The sequence below is a fragment of the Nomia melanderi genome, chromosome 2 (assembly GCF_051020985.1).
Source record: "Nomia melanderi isolate GNS246 chromosome 2, iyNomMela1, whole genome shotgun sequence".
NCBI lineage: Eukaryota > Metazoa > Arthropoda > Insecta > Hymenoptera > Halictidae > Nomia > Nomia melanderi.
The window spans coordinates 14,715,268-14,729,989 of NC_135000.1; the positions used below are offsets into that span (position 1 = coordinate 14,715,268).

At 30.1% G+C, this 14,722-nt stretch overlaps 1 protein-coding gene across 1 annotated transcript in view; it reads right to left on the reverse strand.

The window, feature by feature from the left end:
- The window catches only part of wb (wing blister), a 199,751-nt gene extending 185,478 nt beyond the window's left edge, over positions 1-14,273 (reverse strand). Inside the window, exons 1-3 of the mRNA XM_076365013.1 lie at positions 14,265-14,273; positions 13,933-14,175; positions 6,583-6,813 (exon numbers count right to left, since the gene is read on the reverse strand). Of these exons, the coding sequence (XP_076221128.1) occupies positions 6,583-6,813; positions 13,933-14,175; positions 14,265-14,273 (483 nt within the window). The remainder of the gene's footprint in view (positions 1-6,582; positions 6,814-13,932; positions 14,176-14,264) is intronic.
- Positions 14,274-14,722: the final 449 nt, after the last annotated feature.

The following is a 14,722-nucleotide window of genomic DNA, read 5'->3' on the forward strand; positions in this document are numbered from 1 at the left end:
TATTTGTTACAACGTGAACGAGTTGCATGTGGCTGGATGCATACGCGTAGGATAACCATTATCATGGCAATAAATAATATCGAGCACTTCGGAGCGGCGACTAAGATTCACTAGATGACGTTCAGGTTGCCTTTTATGTAATACCACATAAAACCACAACGTAGCCACACACGTTGCAGTCACCATGTGTTTTTCATGTTCTATATCAGACACGTATGCGTACATATATTTGCGAAGAAATATTATAAGCTTCTTCAGCAATGCGTAGGATAGATGCGTAGACGTTCTTCTACTTGGAAATACATTTATGTGCCAATATACCCGAAGAAAATTTTATCTGCGTTATTTTGACAATTATGGGTTTTAAATTACCTGTCATTTTATGTTTTACGTTTTGTTGCAGTAACGATTCAATGAAAAACAATGTGAATAAAAAATTATACAATTTATTATAAGTTAAACGTGCCCACCTTTATTCTTCGTTGTTTTGGCATTTCGAAATGTATTGACAGATTTATATACAAATGCAGTTTTAATTGAATTACAGTAAAAATTTCTGTTTTTTTTTTTCATTCTAATAATTATTATATATATATTTTTTAAAAATGAGTAATAATTTAGTAGTAATTTTGGAAAATTTAGTAGTAATTTAATAGTAATTTTAGTAGTAACTTAGTAGTAATTTTAGAAAATGTAATAGTAATTGCTAGAAAATAACAATTTTATTGTGGATTTTTAAATTAGCATTTTAAATAAACTATATCATTCACTTATTCATGGCAGGAATATATGGCACATAGATGTTGCTAATGAAACGTTTAAATAAGTTAATTCTAGAGTGGGGGGTGTTCTGATAACGAAAGTGTGAGTAAAAACAATCTTGATGTATTTAGAACATCACTATGATAATAATGGAACAAAGGAAGCGCTATCGCTTGACCTATGCATGGCATAAACACAGTATCACTTAAATTTAATAATTACTTCGTAAAATGAGATAATGAAAACTGACAGAAGATTAGGTTTTAGTTTATTCTGTAATAATAAGTGCAAATTTGCTTGGTTTTCTATAATTTATGTTTTGCATGCTAATATTATCATTTTTGACAATATTTGCTCGTCTTAAAGAGATCCTCGGAATTTTATTAATATTTTTCGTTTCTCTCAAGGGCTGATTAATTAATAAGATATTTTACGTAATATGTGCGAAGTGTTTTTCCTGTATGAACAAATTACAAATCGATATGTACGAGCACTTAATATTATGAGAGCCATTTTTCTTCTACATATGACGTATAAGATGGAGTAAAAAAGTTAAGAAACTGTTCTATTTATGGTTTGCAAGTATTAATGACCTATTTTATAATTTTTTCCATTGATATGTAATTACTACAAAAATTGTGAAAAAAGCACTTCGATAAAATTAATACGTTCCTAAATAGCAAATTATTATGGAGCGCAAATACAAAATTGTGTTTATCATGATAAGATAATAATATACTTCAGCATCTATTTCCAAGTAACATAACAAAAATGAATCAACGTTTGTACAATAATAAAAAAAGTATAATGAAAGCTAGAACTTTATTTAATTTAAGAAACATTATAAGAAGTTCTACTGTATATGATAAAACATATTTTATATTTTATGCAAATTGTAAATAAAAGAAACTATTTAACGAATAATAAAATGTTCGTTTTGTAAATTTGTTAGTAATCTGCTTTGCGTGGTACACTCTGTATATTAAATTATATTTTACAGTTTTCAGTATTAATATTCTAATAATAATACTTAATCTTCAACGTATTAAATTACCACATTTTTTTATTTTACTTACAAATTAATTAATGAAATCTGTAAATATAATAGATGAGTTTCTCAACAAAAGTGATTACCCTTCTTTAAATACATTATGCTTACAAAATATATTTTTTTCTTCAATCGAGAAATTAACAGTATACATTTTCAGTAAAATAATAAGAACAATTGAAATAATAAATGGTAATAATTGCTCCAGTAGCTGTACATTCTGATTAGAATTACAAATCCATAAATCCACAGTTGTAAGTCTATTTGTATTGTAAGATGGCGATATTATTATATCACAGATGTGAACGGCGAATCACAATTTATACTTTTTACGATACATCACTAGCCTCATTGTGTTTTCATGAATGGTCGTCCGTCATTCATTAGAATAGACGTATCGCGAGAACAATTAATAACTACGTGTCTGAAACATTATCGTGTGATTTACAATTAGTGAGATCGTTGCATCGAAGACTTAATTAACGCCGGCATTGCTACATACACGCATGTAATAATCAATAATAATGTAAATCGTGTCTGCGCATTGCTTTAAAGAGAACTTGCGACTCAATCGAAGCACTGCAATGTAAAATAACTTTAACAAAAATACATATTTTTAAATACCTGTTTAATCTATAAACTACATTCTTGAAATTATTTTACACTGCACTTTCCACTATATCTCCAAGTGGAACTTTACAAAAATTAGATATAACAATCAGTTAACTTCCTACCACATATAACGACTCTTGTTTATACGAAAAGGATGTTTTCTTTTGTTGTAGTATTTAAATAGTAAATCATAAATAATCTATTTCCTTTAAATCCAATTAAGTATGTATGAAATATTATTTCATTTGAAATACATTAAAAACATTTTTAATTTTATTTTGAAAATTTCATATTTTAAATGTGTATTTAAAATATAAGATTTAAATATTTTATTTTGCACTTAGAATAAAGGCATTATTATATAATTAAGTATCGTTTTATTTCAGCTATATAATAGTACCTATTTGAAATATTTTATCTTTCAATTTTAGCCAACTCTGATTACAACTGATAGTAAAAAAGAACCACACGGTAAACGCCTTAAAGCTAATAATATGATTGACGTTGACAGTTTGATTGAGACGTGCCACGAAATATTTCTGATGCTCCGACGAACGTCAGTATTCAGCAATGCAGTCGCGATTCGGTCTACGTGCCAATCGTCGGATGCATCCTGCGCTGAACCCTCTCAAAAACTAATATAATTTAGCCTGGCGAGCATCACCAAAAGCCGATTCTAATCGACGTATTGTAAAGTCAAGTGAGCCACTGTAAGAACGTTCAATCGCCACCCGACCACGGCACGGCCTAATTTTTTAGACGCGCCCGGGACAATAATATTTGGTGCTTACAATGAGTGGCGGTATTTGTTAGCCATTAACGAAATTATTTAAAGGTATTACGAAATATTTTGTTATGCATTAACTTTAATAAATAATGTTTAACACTTTGCGGTTAGGTTGGCTTAAAATTGTTCCACTTATTTTTTGACAGTTATTGCACGGTGGGATATTTTTTAACCCATCAAACTTAATTGAAATTACTTATACTTTTATACTAATTCCGTACAGGTTGAGTTTTTTATTTCCTTAATACGAAGGATATAGATAGAATAAAAAAATAAAATATATCGATAATAATATTATTTTGTATAATGATATATTATAATATAATAAATTATGAGTTATTGCAGACTAAATATTCTGATATATCCTATATTACGTATGGTGTATTGATAATGTTTTTTTTTATGTTCCTACATAATATGTACGAAAATAAAAAAATAATTATTAGTACAAAACTTTAAGATATTTTTAAGTAAATTTTAATAATGTTTAATTAAATTTAAGATAATGTTCAGTATTAATAACTACTAGTAAATACCACTTGTAATATAATAAATTTCAAATTAATTCTTTTAAAATTGTAGAAATATGATAATTCTTTTATAATGAATTCAACTTGATCGTTTAGTTAGATTTCTTTTCTGTTTCTGTTAGAGCTTGTAGTTATCCCAATGGACATTCATCAGTTGCATGTGCATAATTTACGAACATAAGAATCGGGACAAAGACAGTTGCAGAATTGCTGATCGTTTGGTACGTACACCGACCACTGATTTTTCTAAGTTCATTACTCCTCACAGGTGAAATAACAACACGTACGTAGGGGTGATTAATGGGCAATGAAGAAAAGTTTCGTAAGAATCGTGGTTACTGATCCGAAGACATTAAAATATCACGATTGTTCGTCTATGTTAGACCTCGACTCGAGAATGTCCATTTATGGTTGTTAATGGCATTCAAGATGTTTACTCCTGTCACTGCACGATTATGGCATCGAGAGAAAACGTGTGGAAGGAAATCATCTATCTTTCATATTAATGATCAGTTGCATTCAGCTAAACTCTCGACGGAGATATCTTACAATATTGCAAATGATATTTTTGAGGTACCTATATACATAAAAGAAGAAAATTAAAATATCAAATAAATGATTTGATTACTATGTAATAATTAAGGTCTTTGATCTTTCATAATCTGAAGTAAAGTTTTGGACGCGAAATCTACAAACTTTTCTCAGACATTATGTTTTTTTGTAATGCAAATTTATAAATTTAACAATTATGGTTTTTCGAAATAAGCATTAAAATTTATGTTAAATTACGAGTTCACATTATATAGGTAATATTATATATTTAAATATTCCATTGTTATATATTTTATTAAACTATACTAAAACAACACCAATTTAATCTCATATTTGATCACTATGCGATAAGAAACTCAAAAAGATGTATCCAAGCAAAAGGGAACAAGATCATATTACACGAATGTGTAAAACACAAGAAAATAAACAATTCCAAATGAGATTTAAAAATATGTTTATACTTTCAATATTACGAAACCCTCAATAGAAGAGGCCATAATAATGTCGATTTTTTGCTTTTGTAAATCAGTTTGTAAAAGTATATATTTACATAAATATTCGTAGTCCATTAATTAACGATCCTCGAATGTTTAGAGCGACTTTTACGCGATCATAGTACCTTAATATACGGTAGTATCTTACTAAAGGAGGCAGTGGCTTCCTAAGAGCGGTTCCGAAGCAAAGAGCAAAATACGAAGCAATCCTGCCATTAGCAGCGTTGGCAGACAAAGGTCTGACAAGTTTATAGCACTTTCGACGGATTTATTTCTTGCGTCCTCAGTCGGTCCCTCCGAATCTGAGGTATTCATGAAATCTAACTTTAGTTAGGCGAGTTCGAGCGACATTGGGCCCTGTGACAATTTATTTTTCGAGGATTGTTACTCATATTTGTAATATACGGAGTCGTATATGTTCTGTATTCTACGAATACTATATTCACCTTTTCCAACATAATATTAATGCATTTACCGTGAATTGAGAATATGAGTAAAGAAAATTGATTTATTTTGATCAATGTAATTTGTGACGTAATATTAGAAATAAATTTTGTACACGAAAGGAGAAAATCGAATCATAAATTAAATGATTTGATTACTAATAATTGAGGTCTCCAATCTTACACAATTTGAAGTAAAGTTCACGGAACAAAATTTAAAAACCTTTATCAGCGATTACGTTTTCTTGTAGTATAAATTTCCAAATTTCACAATTATGATTTTCAACATAAAATTGATAAAACACTTTAATAAAATCAATTTATTTTAAAGTATGTATAATATATACGTTAATTATTCTACATTTACAATTCTACAATTCTACCAACGCGTAAATAAAAAATACAAAAGGCAGAAGTGTGTTAATGATTAAGTTCGTAACTTTTCGTGAGTCAACATGAGAACGTTATGACTTTTAATTTGACGGTATTTAATCTATGAATTAGGGGATTTGTAACCCGTTTTGGTAGTCGATGTGTGAGGTGTAAAATATATGTCTGCTAGAAATCAACATCCTAAACGTATAACGTTTCCTTTATGCGTGGGTGATGTAGGTGTTAAGAAGGTAAGTACTAACATAAGTGTCAACATATTAATATTTCTACGTTGAATTACATTCTTTAAATTACGTCTTTGAAATGACGTGTAATATTAATATAAACGATAAAAGAATAATAAAAGAAAATATAATATAATAAAAGGAAACGATATTAGAAAAATATATCTTTAACATTCTACAAAAAAAAAGAATAATTATTGAAGATAATGTATTGCACCTTAGACTGGTCCCTAGAGATAATTTTGACCTGTTTCAAAAATTCTAGAATTTCTCAAAATTTTAGAATTTTCTAGAAATTTTTCTAGTAAATACCTACAGTATTTGAATTTTTTCACATATAAATATTTCGATCATTGATTATTTCGTTCGAAGATGATTCTTTTAATTCATGATTATTTTAATTATATTCGCTATGAGTATTAGCACAGTGTATGTTTCAATATTTTTATTAATAAAAACTATACATTCCTTTCGTAATGACTCTGTCATAATAATGGCTGAAACCGAAAATGTATGGTTAAGCAGGAAAAGATAAAGTATACTAATACTGAAAAAATAAAATAACAAATCATGAAAAAATAATGGAATTCCAATGTTGAAGTCAATTGCAGAAATAAGGTTTAAGTTGCCAATTTATTTCTGACTCTGCAGATGAGAAGTACGATTCGTTTAATGATTTATTGTCAATACTTTTCGCAGTAGAGAAATTGTACTCGTCAATGGATTCGTTAACTCACCCCATGTTGCACACTATAACGACACCGTGCCGCGTGTCCTGAACATAAACACCTTCCGCCAATGTTAACTTCCTTGATCGAATAGAAGGCTCGTCTCTTGTCCAGGATTGCTTCCCCGTTACGTCGGAGACCCTGAAGTCGTAACCGCACGTATTTAGCCTTAGTGAATTCCTGAAGGGTCGTGCTGTGATTCAAAGCACCAGGTCTGCCATTCACCAGATGTGTATGGATCTGTAATGAGAAATCGTATATTCTTGGTGACGTTTTTTCCAAGGTTTCTTCAGTCAATTTAATTTGTCTTTAAAAGTTTAACCTTTTGTACTCGAAAAACGACTTCCAGTCACCATTCACTTCATCGCAGCAAGATTATAGATGTTAAAATTCAATATTGAATTTTAGAGAGATTTTTCTTTAATTGTAAATTATATTATCAATATTTCATTAGAACATAATGAATAATTATAATAAAAAATATTGTTAAGTGTAAAGGATTAATATTAAATAATAGGAAAGTTCTTTTATTTTGACTAATATGTAACGAATGATACAGACTTTTTTTTTAATTGGAAATTTTTATTCTAAATCTGAGAAATAGCAATAAATGTTTGTAATAATATAGTGAATTTCAATGATTATAATAATGTCAGAAGTCCAATCATTTTTACTAATTTAATATACCTTTTTTTAATTGAAAGTCCAATTATGAGAATCTAATTACGATCTAAATATCGCGTAAAATTGTTTCTACAAAATATCTTCTGTAACTTATAGTATGCTCTTATAAAATAAAAAAAAAACAAGAATTTTTTAAATGTAAACATATTTTTATATTGCTCGATGTTCCATCCTTATTAACCTTATTTAATTTTTATGAATGGAGTGTTTAACATATAATAACATGGTTCTATTAATAATAATATATGCATTTGTTTTTATTTATTTAATAGTAAACGACTGTCTTTCCAAAACATTTGAAATCAAATTAATTCAATAAATATCAATAAATAATACTGCTTTAATAAGGAGCAGTCATTGAATTTTTATTTAATTAGATATTTTTAAATTTCCACTTTGTTCATGAATTATAATGCTATATGGAAATTATACGCTTGGTATGGCAGAAATAATTTGAATGTAGAAACATTATCGTAACTTTCACCAAGTGCGGGAAAGTTGATAAAGGTATTAAGAAGGTTTTTATATTGTTTCTCCATTTATGTAAATGCCGGCATAAATAATATCAGCAATTAACGGTGACGATTTCAAATATTTAGTCACGGTACTAAATTCAAGAGAACGTTAAACATGAGGCCGATGGAATAAATCATTCCCGAATGGCGTTGTGCGCTAAGAAAACGAGTCCTATGCTTAAATGGCAATACGCGGCTCCTAATACGGAACAATTACATGGAATTCGGAATATACACACCTACACTTTCCTACATTTCGTGACTAACCAATTTTTTCACCTTATTATCTGCAGGTAATGTTAGTTGTCTAAGGTAAGCATCGTTTTGATATACATTGTATAAATATATGGAATCAATATTTTATAATAACATAATTAGAATAAATCTTTGCTTTTTGAATAAGAAGATATAGTAAAATATAAATGAAATCTGAGTGATTAAATACTAAGAGAGGAAAGATATCAAATATGATATATTTGAGAATTTCAATACTTAAGAAATATAATAGAAGATTTTAAAAGACATGCTAAATATCTTGTTTTAAATAGATTTTGACAAATTAAAATTAATGTAGGCAACTTTATTTTACAATTACATTCAAGCATATGGCACATTTCTCTTTGTATATGCGAATAAACATTTCTACTCTAATCGTTTGAATTCCAAGCGTCGCAATTGCGCTTCTCCGTTAAATTTATTTATTTGTTTTCCTTCTAATTACACTTATCCCTTGATTTACGTGGCATTTGAATTACACGATTTAATTAATTAATTCTTTTTGTTTTGTGAATTACATATGCAATATTCCTAGATTAATGAATTTATATTTGAAAATATGTATATAACTTTTTATTTTACAAAAAAATAAATAATACTGTTTCATATGGATTTATTAAATTCATTACATGTTTATTTCTTTTCAATGTGAATTGTGAACTCGAATTGCACGAGTTCAATTTATACAACATTTTCAAGAAACCAATCTACCGTGTAAATGGGGGATTACGTGATTTATTTTTATTATTACCTGGTTAGAAATAAAAAAATGGTACGGTCACACTATTTAAAATTTTTTATGTAAAAATAGAAAAGTGTAATTCAATTTCTTAGCTAACACGAAAGAAACACGATCGTGTCGTTTATCACCTTTCCGGATTTTTGCAAAAATCCATGGCACTCAAACAGTTAACCCCTTAATACACGAATTTTTTCAGCGTGCAACGTTAGATACGAACTGCAAATCAACCATTACTCATGTTTTTATTTGATTACCAATATAAAATTATTACCATTTCATTTTTCCTAACAAAAGCTTTTCGTTTATACGTAAAGTTTAATACGGTCCTCCGTAAATCCTTCGAACCTGTGTATGTTATGGAACTGCATTAAATGGTTAAAATAACGAAACGTAACAAAAAATATCACAAAAATGATTCTTGTCAATCTAACAAAGTGATGAAACACTGTTATACGTAGATTACTGCAAAAGTTTCGGGAATCTTTTAGCATGGAATTTTATGTTAAAACAATTTGCTAACACAACATAATTGAAAATGTATTAATGGTGGAGGGGAATATTTTGGAAAATAGTAAACCCATTAGTTCAAACTCATTTGTGACTTTTCTCATACTTTTTTGAAATATTTGTAGTAACCCAAATACGTACTATCAGACTTTCAAGCTTCACCGTTACCTCAAGCAAGAAATAATGTGCATTGTCCAATAGTGTAACAACATAAGTAAGCTGTAGAGGTGTACAAGAACTCGAAAATATGTGATCGGATTCCCAAAATTACTGAAATAATAAATATAGAACACAAAGAAAACACAATAACCAACTAATACTTCATTGTATATTATTCCATTTATTATTATTTCTTACTCAAATTCACAAACCTAGTGTCACTTAACTTTTAAGTATGATCATGCGGTCTATATCAAATATCGCGAATTTTGAAATCAGTGAAATTTTTGTTATATAGTTGTTACTATTGCTACGCAGAGATATTAAAATAAGTAAAATAAATATATACAATAAATGTTTGTATCACTTACTATAAACGAGAATGTTTAACATTAATTGGTAATTTTCAGACTTCCATACTTGAAGGTTAAATTCCTCCAGGAACCCGACCCAATCATCGGATACCTGGCATTATCGAATTCTCACGCATCTCTAATAAATTGCTCATCTTAAAGTAGGTACTCGAAGACTTATTCAACTCTTGAAGTAACTAACAATATCCCATCTTTTAATTCTCAACCTGTTAGTAAGTCTTTCTTTAAGTATTACTTAAATAATATTATAAAAGATTAATTTAACGTGAACTCTACGCATATTACATAAACATCATTTAGGCTTAATTTAAAAGAATTAAATTTATTTTAATTTTTAATTACCATTCCTCTTCTTCTTAAAGATCAAAATTTCGCAAATTTAATGGTCTCTAAGATCATAAGCTTAATTAGTTAATATTGTTTTATGATGATATAATAATGAAGTTTTTAAGTACAGATCCAATCATCGGATTCCCGACATGTTCGGATTCCCACGCACGTCTAATAAATTGCTCCTGCTTCTTAATCGGCTCATCCTAAAGTAGATACTCGTAAACTTATTCGACTCTTCTAGCAACTAACAAGGGAATTCTTCTCTGGCGCATTTCTCAGCTAAACGGATTAGCTGAACCCATCAGCGAGACGTCGCGTCGCCCCTGTCAGAAAAACTGTACAGCTGTACCAAAAGGGTTGATCTGGTTTTCAGTTCTGGAACCCTGATTCCCGTGAAACCGCGACGACCGTAGCAGCGGTGACGCACTCCGTTCGTCGATTCCCGATTTTTTCCTTCCGCTGGGTTCTACCCGCGTACAGAAGCGTAAACCTGGCAACCCCCCCTAGGAGGTGCGTACGTGAGAGCCCCATATAAGGTCAGCCTACTCCATACATGGCCGGAATGTAGGGATCGCCGTTTTTGTATCATCGTTCCCTCCTCTCTTTTACTCTCGTCTGGCGACGTATCGTTCCGTCCTTGTTCTTTTCTCATCCACCTTCCAGTTTGCACAAAACCGATCCAACGCTCGCTCGCTCGCGCACGCGGGCTTCTGCACGGCCATAAGCTCTAATTATCCGCCGCTCTTCCAAGAAATCGGCTAATTTACCCCCACCAAGCTGTTCGTTCAGTTTTGTAGCTAGTTTAAGGAAGGGATTGATAGAACAGTCGCGCGAAACATATGTTTGAAATGGAAGGACGAGGGAATTAACTAAGTAAAATTAAAGTAACGAATGTCACTATTAACCCTTACGTTGAAAACTAAAATGTCTGTGTTTGTCTAAATTTTAGTATTAGAATATTTTTTTAATTTCTTCATTTTTTAAGAAAACTCAACGTGGAAGTGTTCGTGAAGTGGACATCCAAAACAGTTTTGTCAAATTTTCATGAAGACAGAATTAAATCACGCGGAAGAAAGTTTTAACGAACGATTGAAAATATTCTGAAAATAATTCTTTGAAACTATTATATATCGGGAACACTAAAACGGTTATGGAGTAAAGAAATAAACTTATAACTGTTGTTCGGTATATTGATTATGACTTTGGATCTTCATAACTGTTTCAAGAACATAAACCGGTATCATAACTGTTTTCAACCCCTGCCTGACACCGGCAATTTTTCGCAAATATCTTGAAAACTAAACGAGATCGACACTTATGTGTATACACAGAAAATCTTCCAGATAATCAAAATCGATGAATGAGATCTCTTTCAACAAGTTTACTGAAATTTAGAGAATACTAAATCTACAAACTTTTGATCTTTAACAAGAAGAAAAATGGTAATTAAAAATCTCGACTAAATTAAATTTTTTTAAATGAATCCTAAACCACCTTCATGTAATATTCGAAGAGTTCACGTTAAATTAACGTTTCACAATATTATATAACAAGTACTTAACGAAAAACTTATTTGAAAAATTAAAATATGGGATACATATTGTTTAAAACTGAAGTAGAAATTTAAGTTTCGTTTCCTTCCAACCAAAAAATTATATTTCCACAAAAATATAAATAACAGAAATCGTGGCATAATTCATATTAAAACAATATTCGCATAGTTCTAATAATAAAAGTCACGATGCCAATCTGGAAACGTTGATGAACCTCGAAACAATTCATCAATCCTCGCCGACACGTTGGAATTACTTGATTCGAAAAAAACAGGAGGTGAGACATCGATAACAAGTACCTAGTTTACCGGAAATGCCACAGGAGACTAGTTTCCGCTGAGACGCCCCTCAACGCGTGCACTGTTCAACCATCGGCCAGCTAATCATCCAATCATGTAATTACTATATATGAACGACCACGCGGAATGAACGATAATTAATGATCTCGTTTCGAACGGCTGCCGCGATAAATCGAAAGTACAGGTATTTTCGCGCTTTAGATTTTCGCGAGAAATGCAAATAATAACTAGCGTCACCTCTTAACGAGAATGGACAATGATTGATGGTCACGGACGTTTCCGAACAGCCAGCAAACGACATTATCTTCGACATTTTTCCGTTGGATGTTATTTGTAATACGCAGTTTGTTAATCGTTACAGCAATCAATTGCAGTTGGTTTTCACTCAAATGCCAACCTGTGCGCGTCCGATTTTTATTTCTACGGTGTACTCGCGATTTCGATCGGTTTCATTGAATAAATAAACATACAGTGAACCAGATATTGGGCTTTGATGTCGAGTAACTACATATTGCGCGGTTGTGATTGAGGGTTGCTCGTAATTGAACGATCGGACCTCGACATCTATGAGGACCGGTCTTTGTAGATCGATCCTGAAGGGGTCATCATCTGTTCAGGTATTTGAATTTTAAATAGGAAGGAAACTGTATGATACAATGACTATAGATTTACGTGGTTTAGAAAAATGATATCGAATTGAGAATTTTTATTGAATTGTGAATCGAAGGAAATGTAACGACTTTGTCTGTATTGTGCAGGAGTAATTTATCAAATTATGCGTTAAGATATGTTTTTCTCATTTTGTAGTTATTTTAAATATTTTTCTAAAGAAATTGTTTATTATTGTTAAATAAGATATTTGGAATTTGTCGGTTTGCTGGGTTTGATTGTTCCGGTCTTAATCCTTTGTACTATGATTTCTTTCATAAATGTGACTGACAGAATTATTTCATTGTTATATAACTCATGAAAAAGAAACAAAATTCCATACTTGTTCTACGTCTATGTTTCAGGATTACAGTTAATAATAGAAAAATAATACTCAATCGAAAGGATTAAGTGATATTTATATTTGTTGAATACTATTTGAAATCTTCGCCGCAAGTTTGACACGATATCGTAGGGCAAGAGATTAATAGAATGTCAAATTTTCCTAAAAAGAATGTTTATGCGCAGAAATGCATCTTTCAAGTAGAAAGTCTGACACAATATTGAAAGACAAAGGGTTAACACTAAAACTATCATTTCAGTTTTCTTATTTTGCACTTATTGATATTTTGAAAGTATTGAATATTCAAAATGATTTTGAAAATAAACAGTTTCACTTAAATAATAAAAAAATGTCTGAAGAAATCGAAGAACAAAATGAATACTGAGGGGCACTAAGAAATTTCCATTATTCAAATTAATTCAAAGAAATTACCGTTTAATTAGAGAATTTTAAAAATTCTGTTTCGTTCCATACTAATTGTTCTAAACTGATTATGTCATTAAGCTATGTTCAAGGTTAGTTTTAAGTGTTTTTTTATTTTTTTCTCAAGTACATTACTGCACTTTTAATTAAAATACTGATAACCACGGTGAATAAGTCTATAAAACAAAAATTGAGAAACTCATAAAATGATTTATATTGTTTTGTAAGTTTTTTTTTTAATTTAGGGATCTAATTTAACACTATAACTATCGAGCATTTAATAAGGTTAATATGTAATCTCTATACAAATTGTAACAATAGAAGATTATTTTCAGTTTTTTCAAACATTCATTATAATATTCAAATGAAACTATTTATTTTCAAGATCATTTCGAATATTCAATGCCTTTAAGATATCAATAATGCGAAACAAATTGAATCTAGTCATTTTGACTGATACAGTAGTTCTAATGTTAAAAGAAATATCATATTGGTGTCACTACCTCTCCGTTTTCCATAGGTGTCTGTTTCGAATAGATACTGGTGCAAATGACTTCGTCGTCGCCGATATAAACGGGTTTTCCGGAAATTGGCGGCGCAGAATATCGCGTCCAACATTCTTCGTCGCTGGGAGCGTAATACTGCCACGGCTGGAAATTTTCACCGTCGAGAGACTTTTCCAAAATCCACGCAGCTGGCCTCGGTGAATTAGCTGCTTTTACTATCACGTACTCCACCTGGTACACCTGGAACACACACGTTCAAAATGTATTAATTTAAGAATATATACTTACAGGTAATTACCAATACACTTTTAACTTAGAATTGTTAAAACCCAGCACATAAAATAGGCAAAAAACTATTTATACAAATACTACCTAAGTATTATATAGAAAGCAATATATCAATCGCAAGATAAATTATATAAAATCGTAGATTTATAAATAATTAGATTATACAAAAGATCAGGTAATTACAATATATTTTTTTAATAAAATGTTAATTATAATCCTTGTACTATTTACATTAAAGGATTTATAGTTAGTGTTTCTTATTAATTTTTTTTAAGATACACTTGTTAAATTTAAGAAATGTATTACTTTAGAATTGTAAGCTTCTAGAAAAGAAACATATCAATAAAACGTAAACAAATATTTTTGTTCATACACAATGTTACTGTAATAATCGCTTTACTTTGATATAATGAAAAAAGATAAAATAAAGTTTGTGTGATATGGACCTATAGTACATAACAAGGCAAATCTGTTAGAAATATTCGACACGCGCCAATAT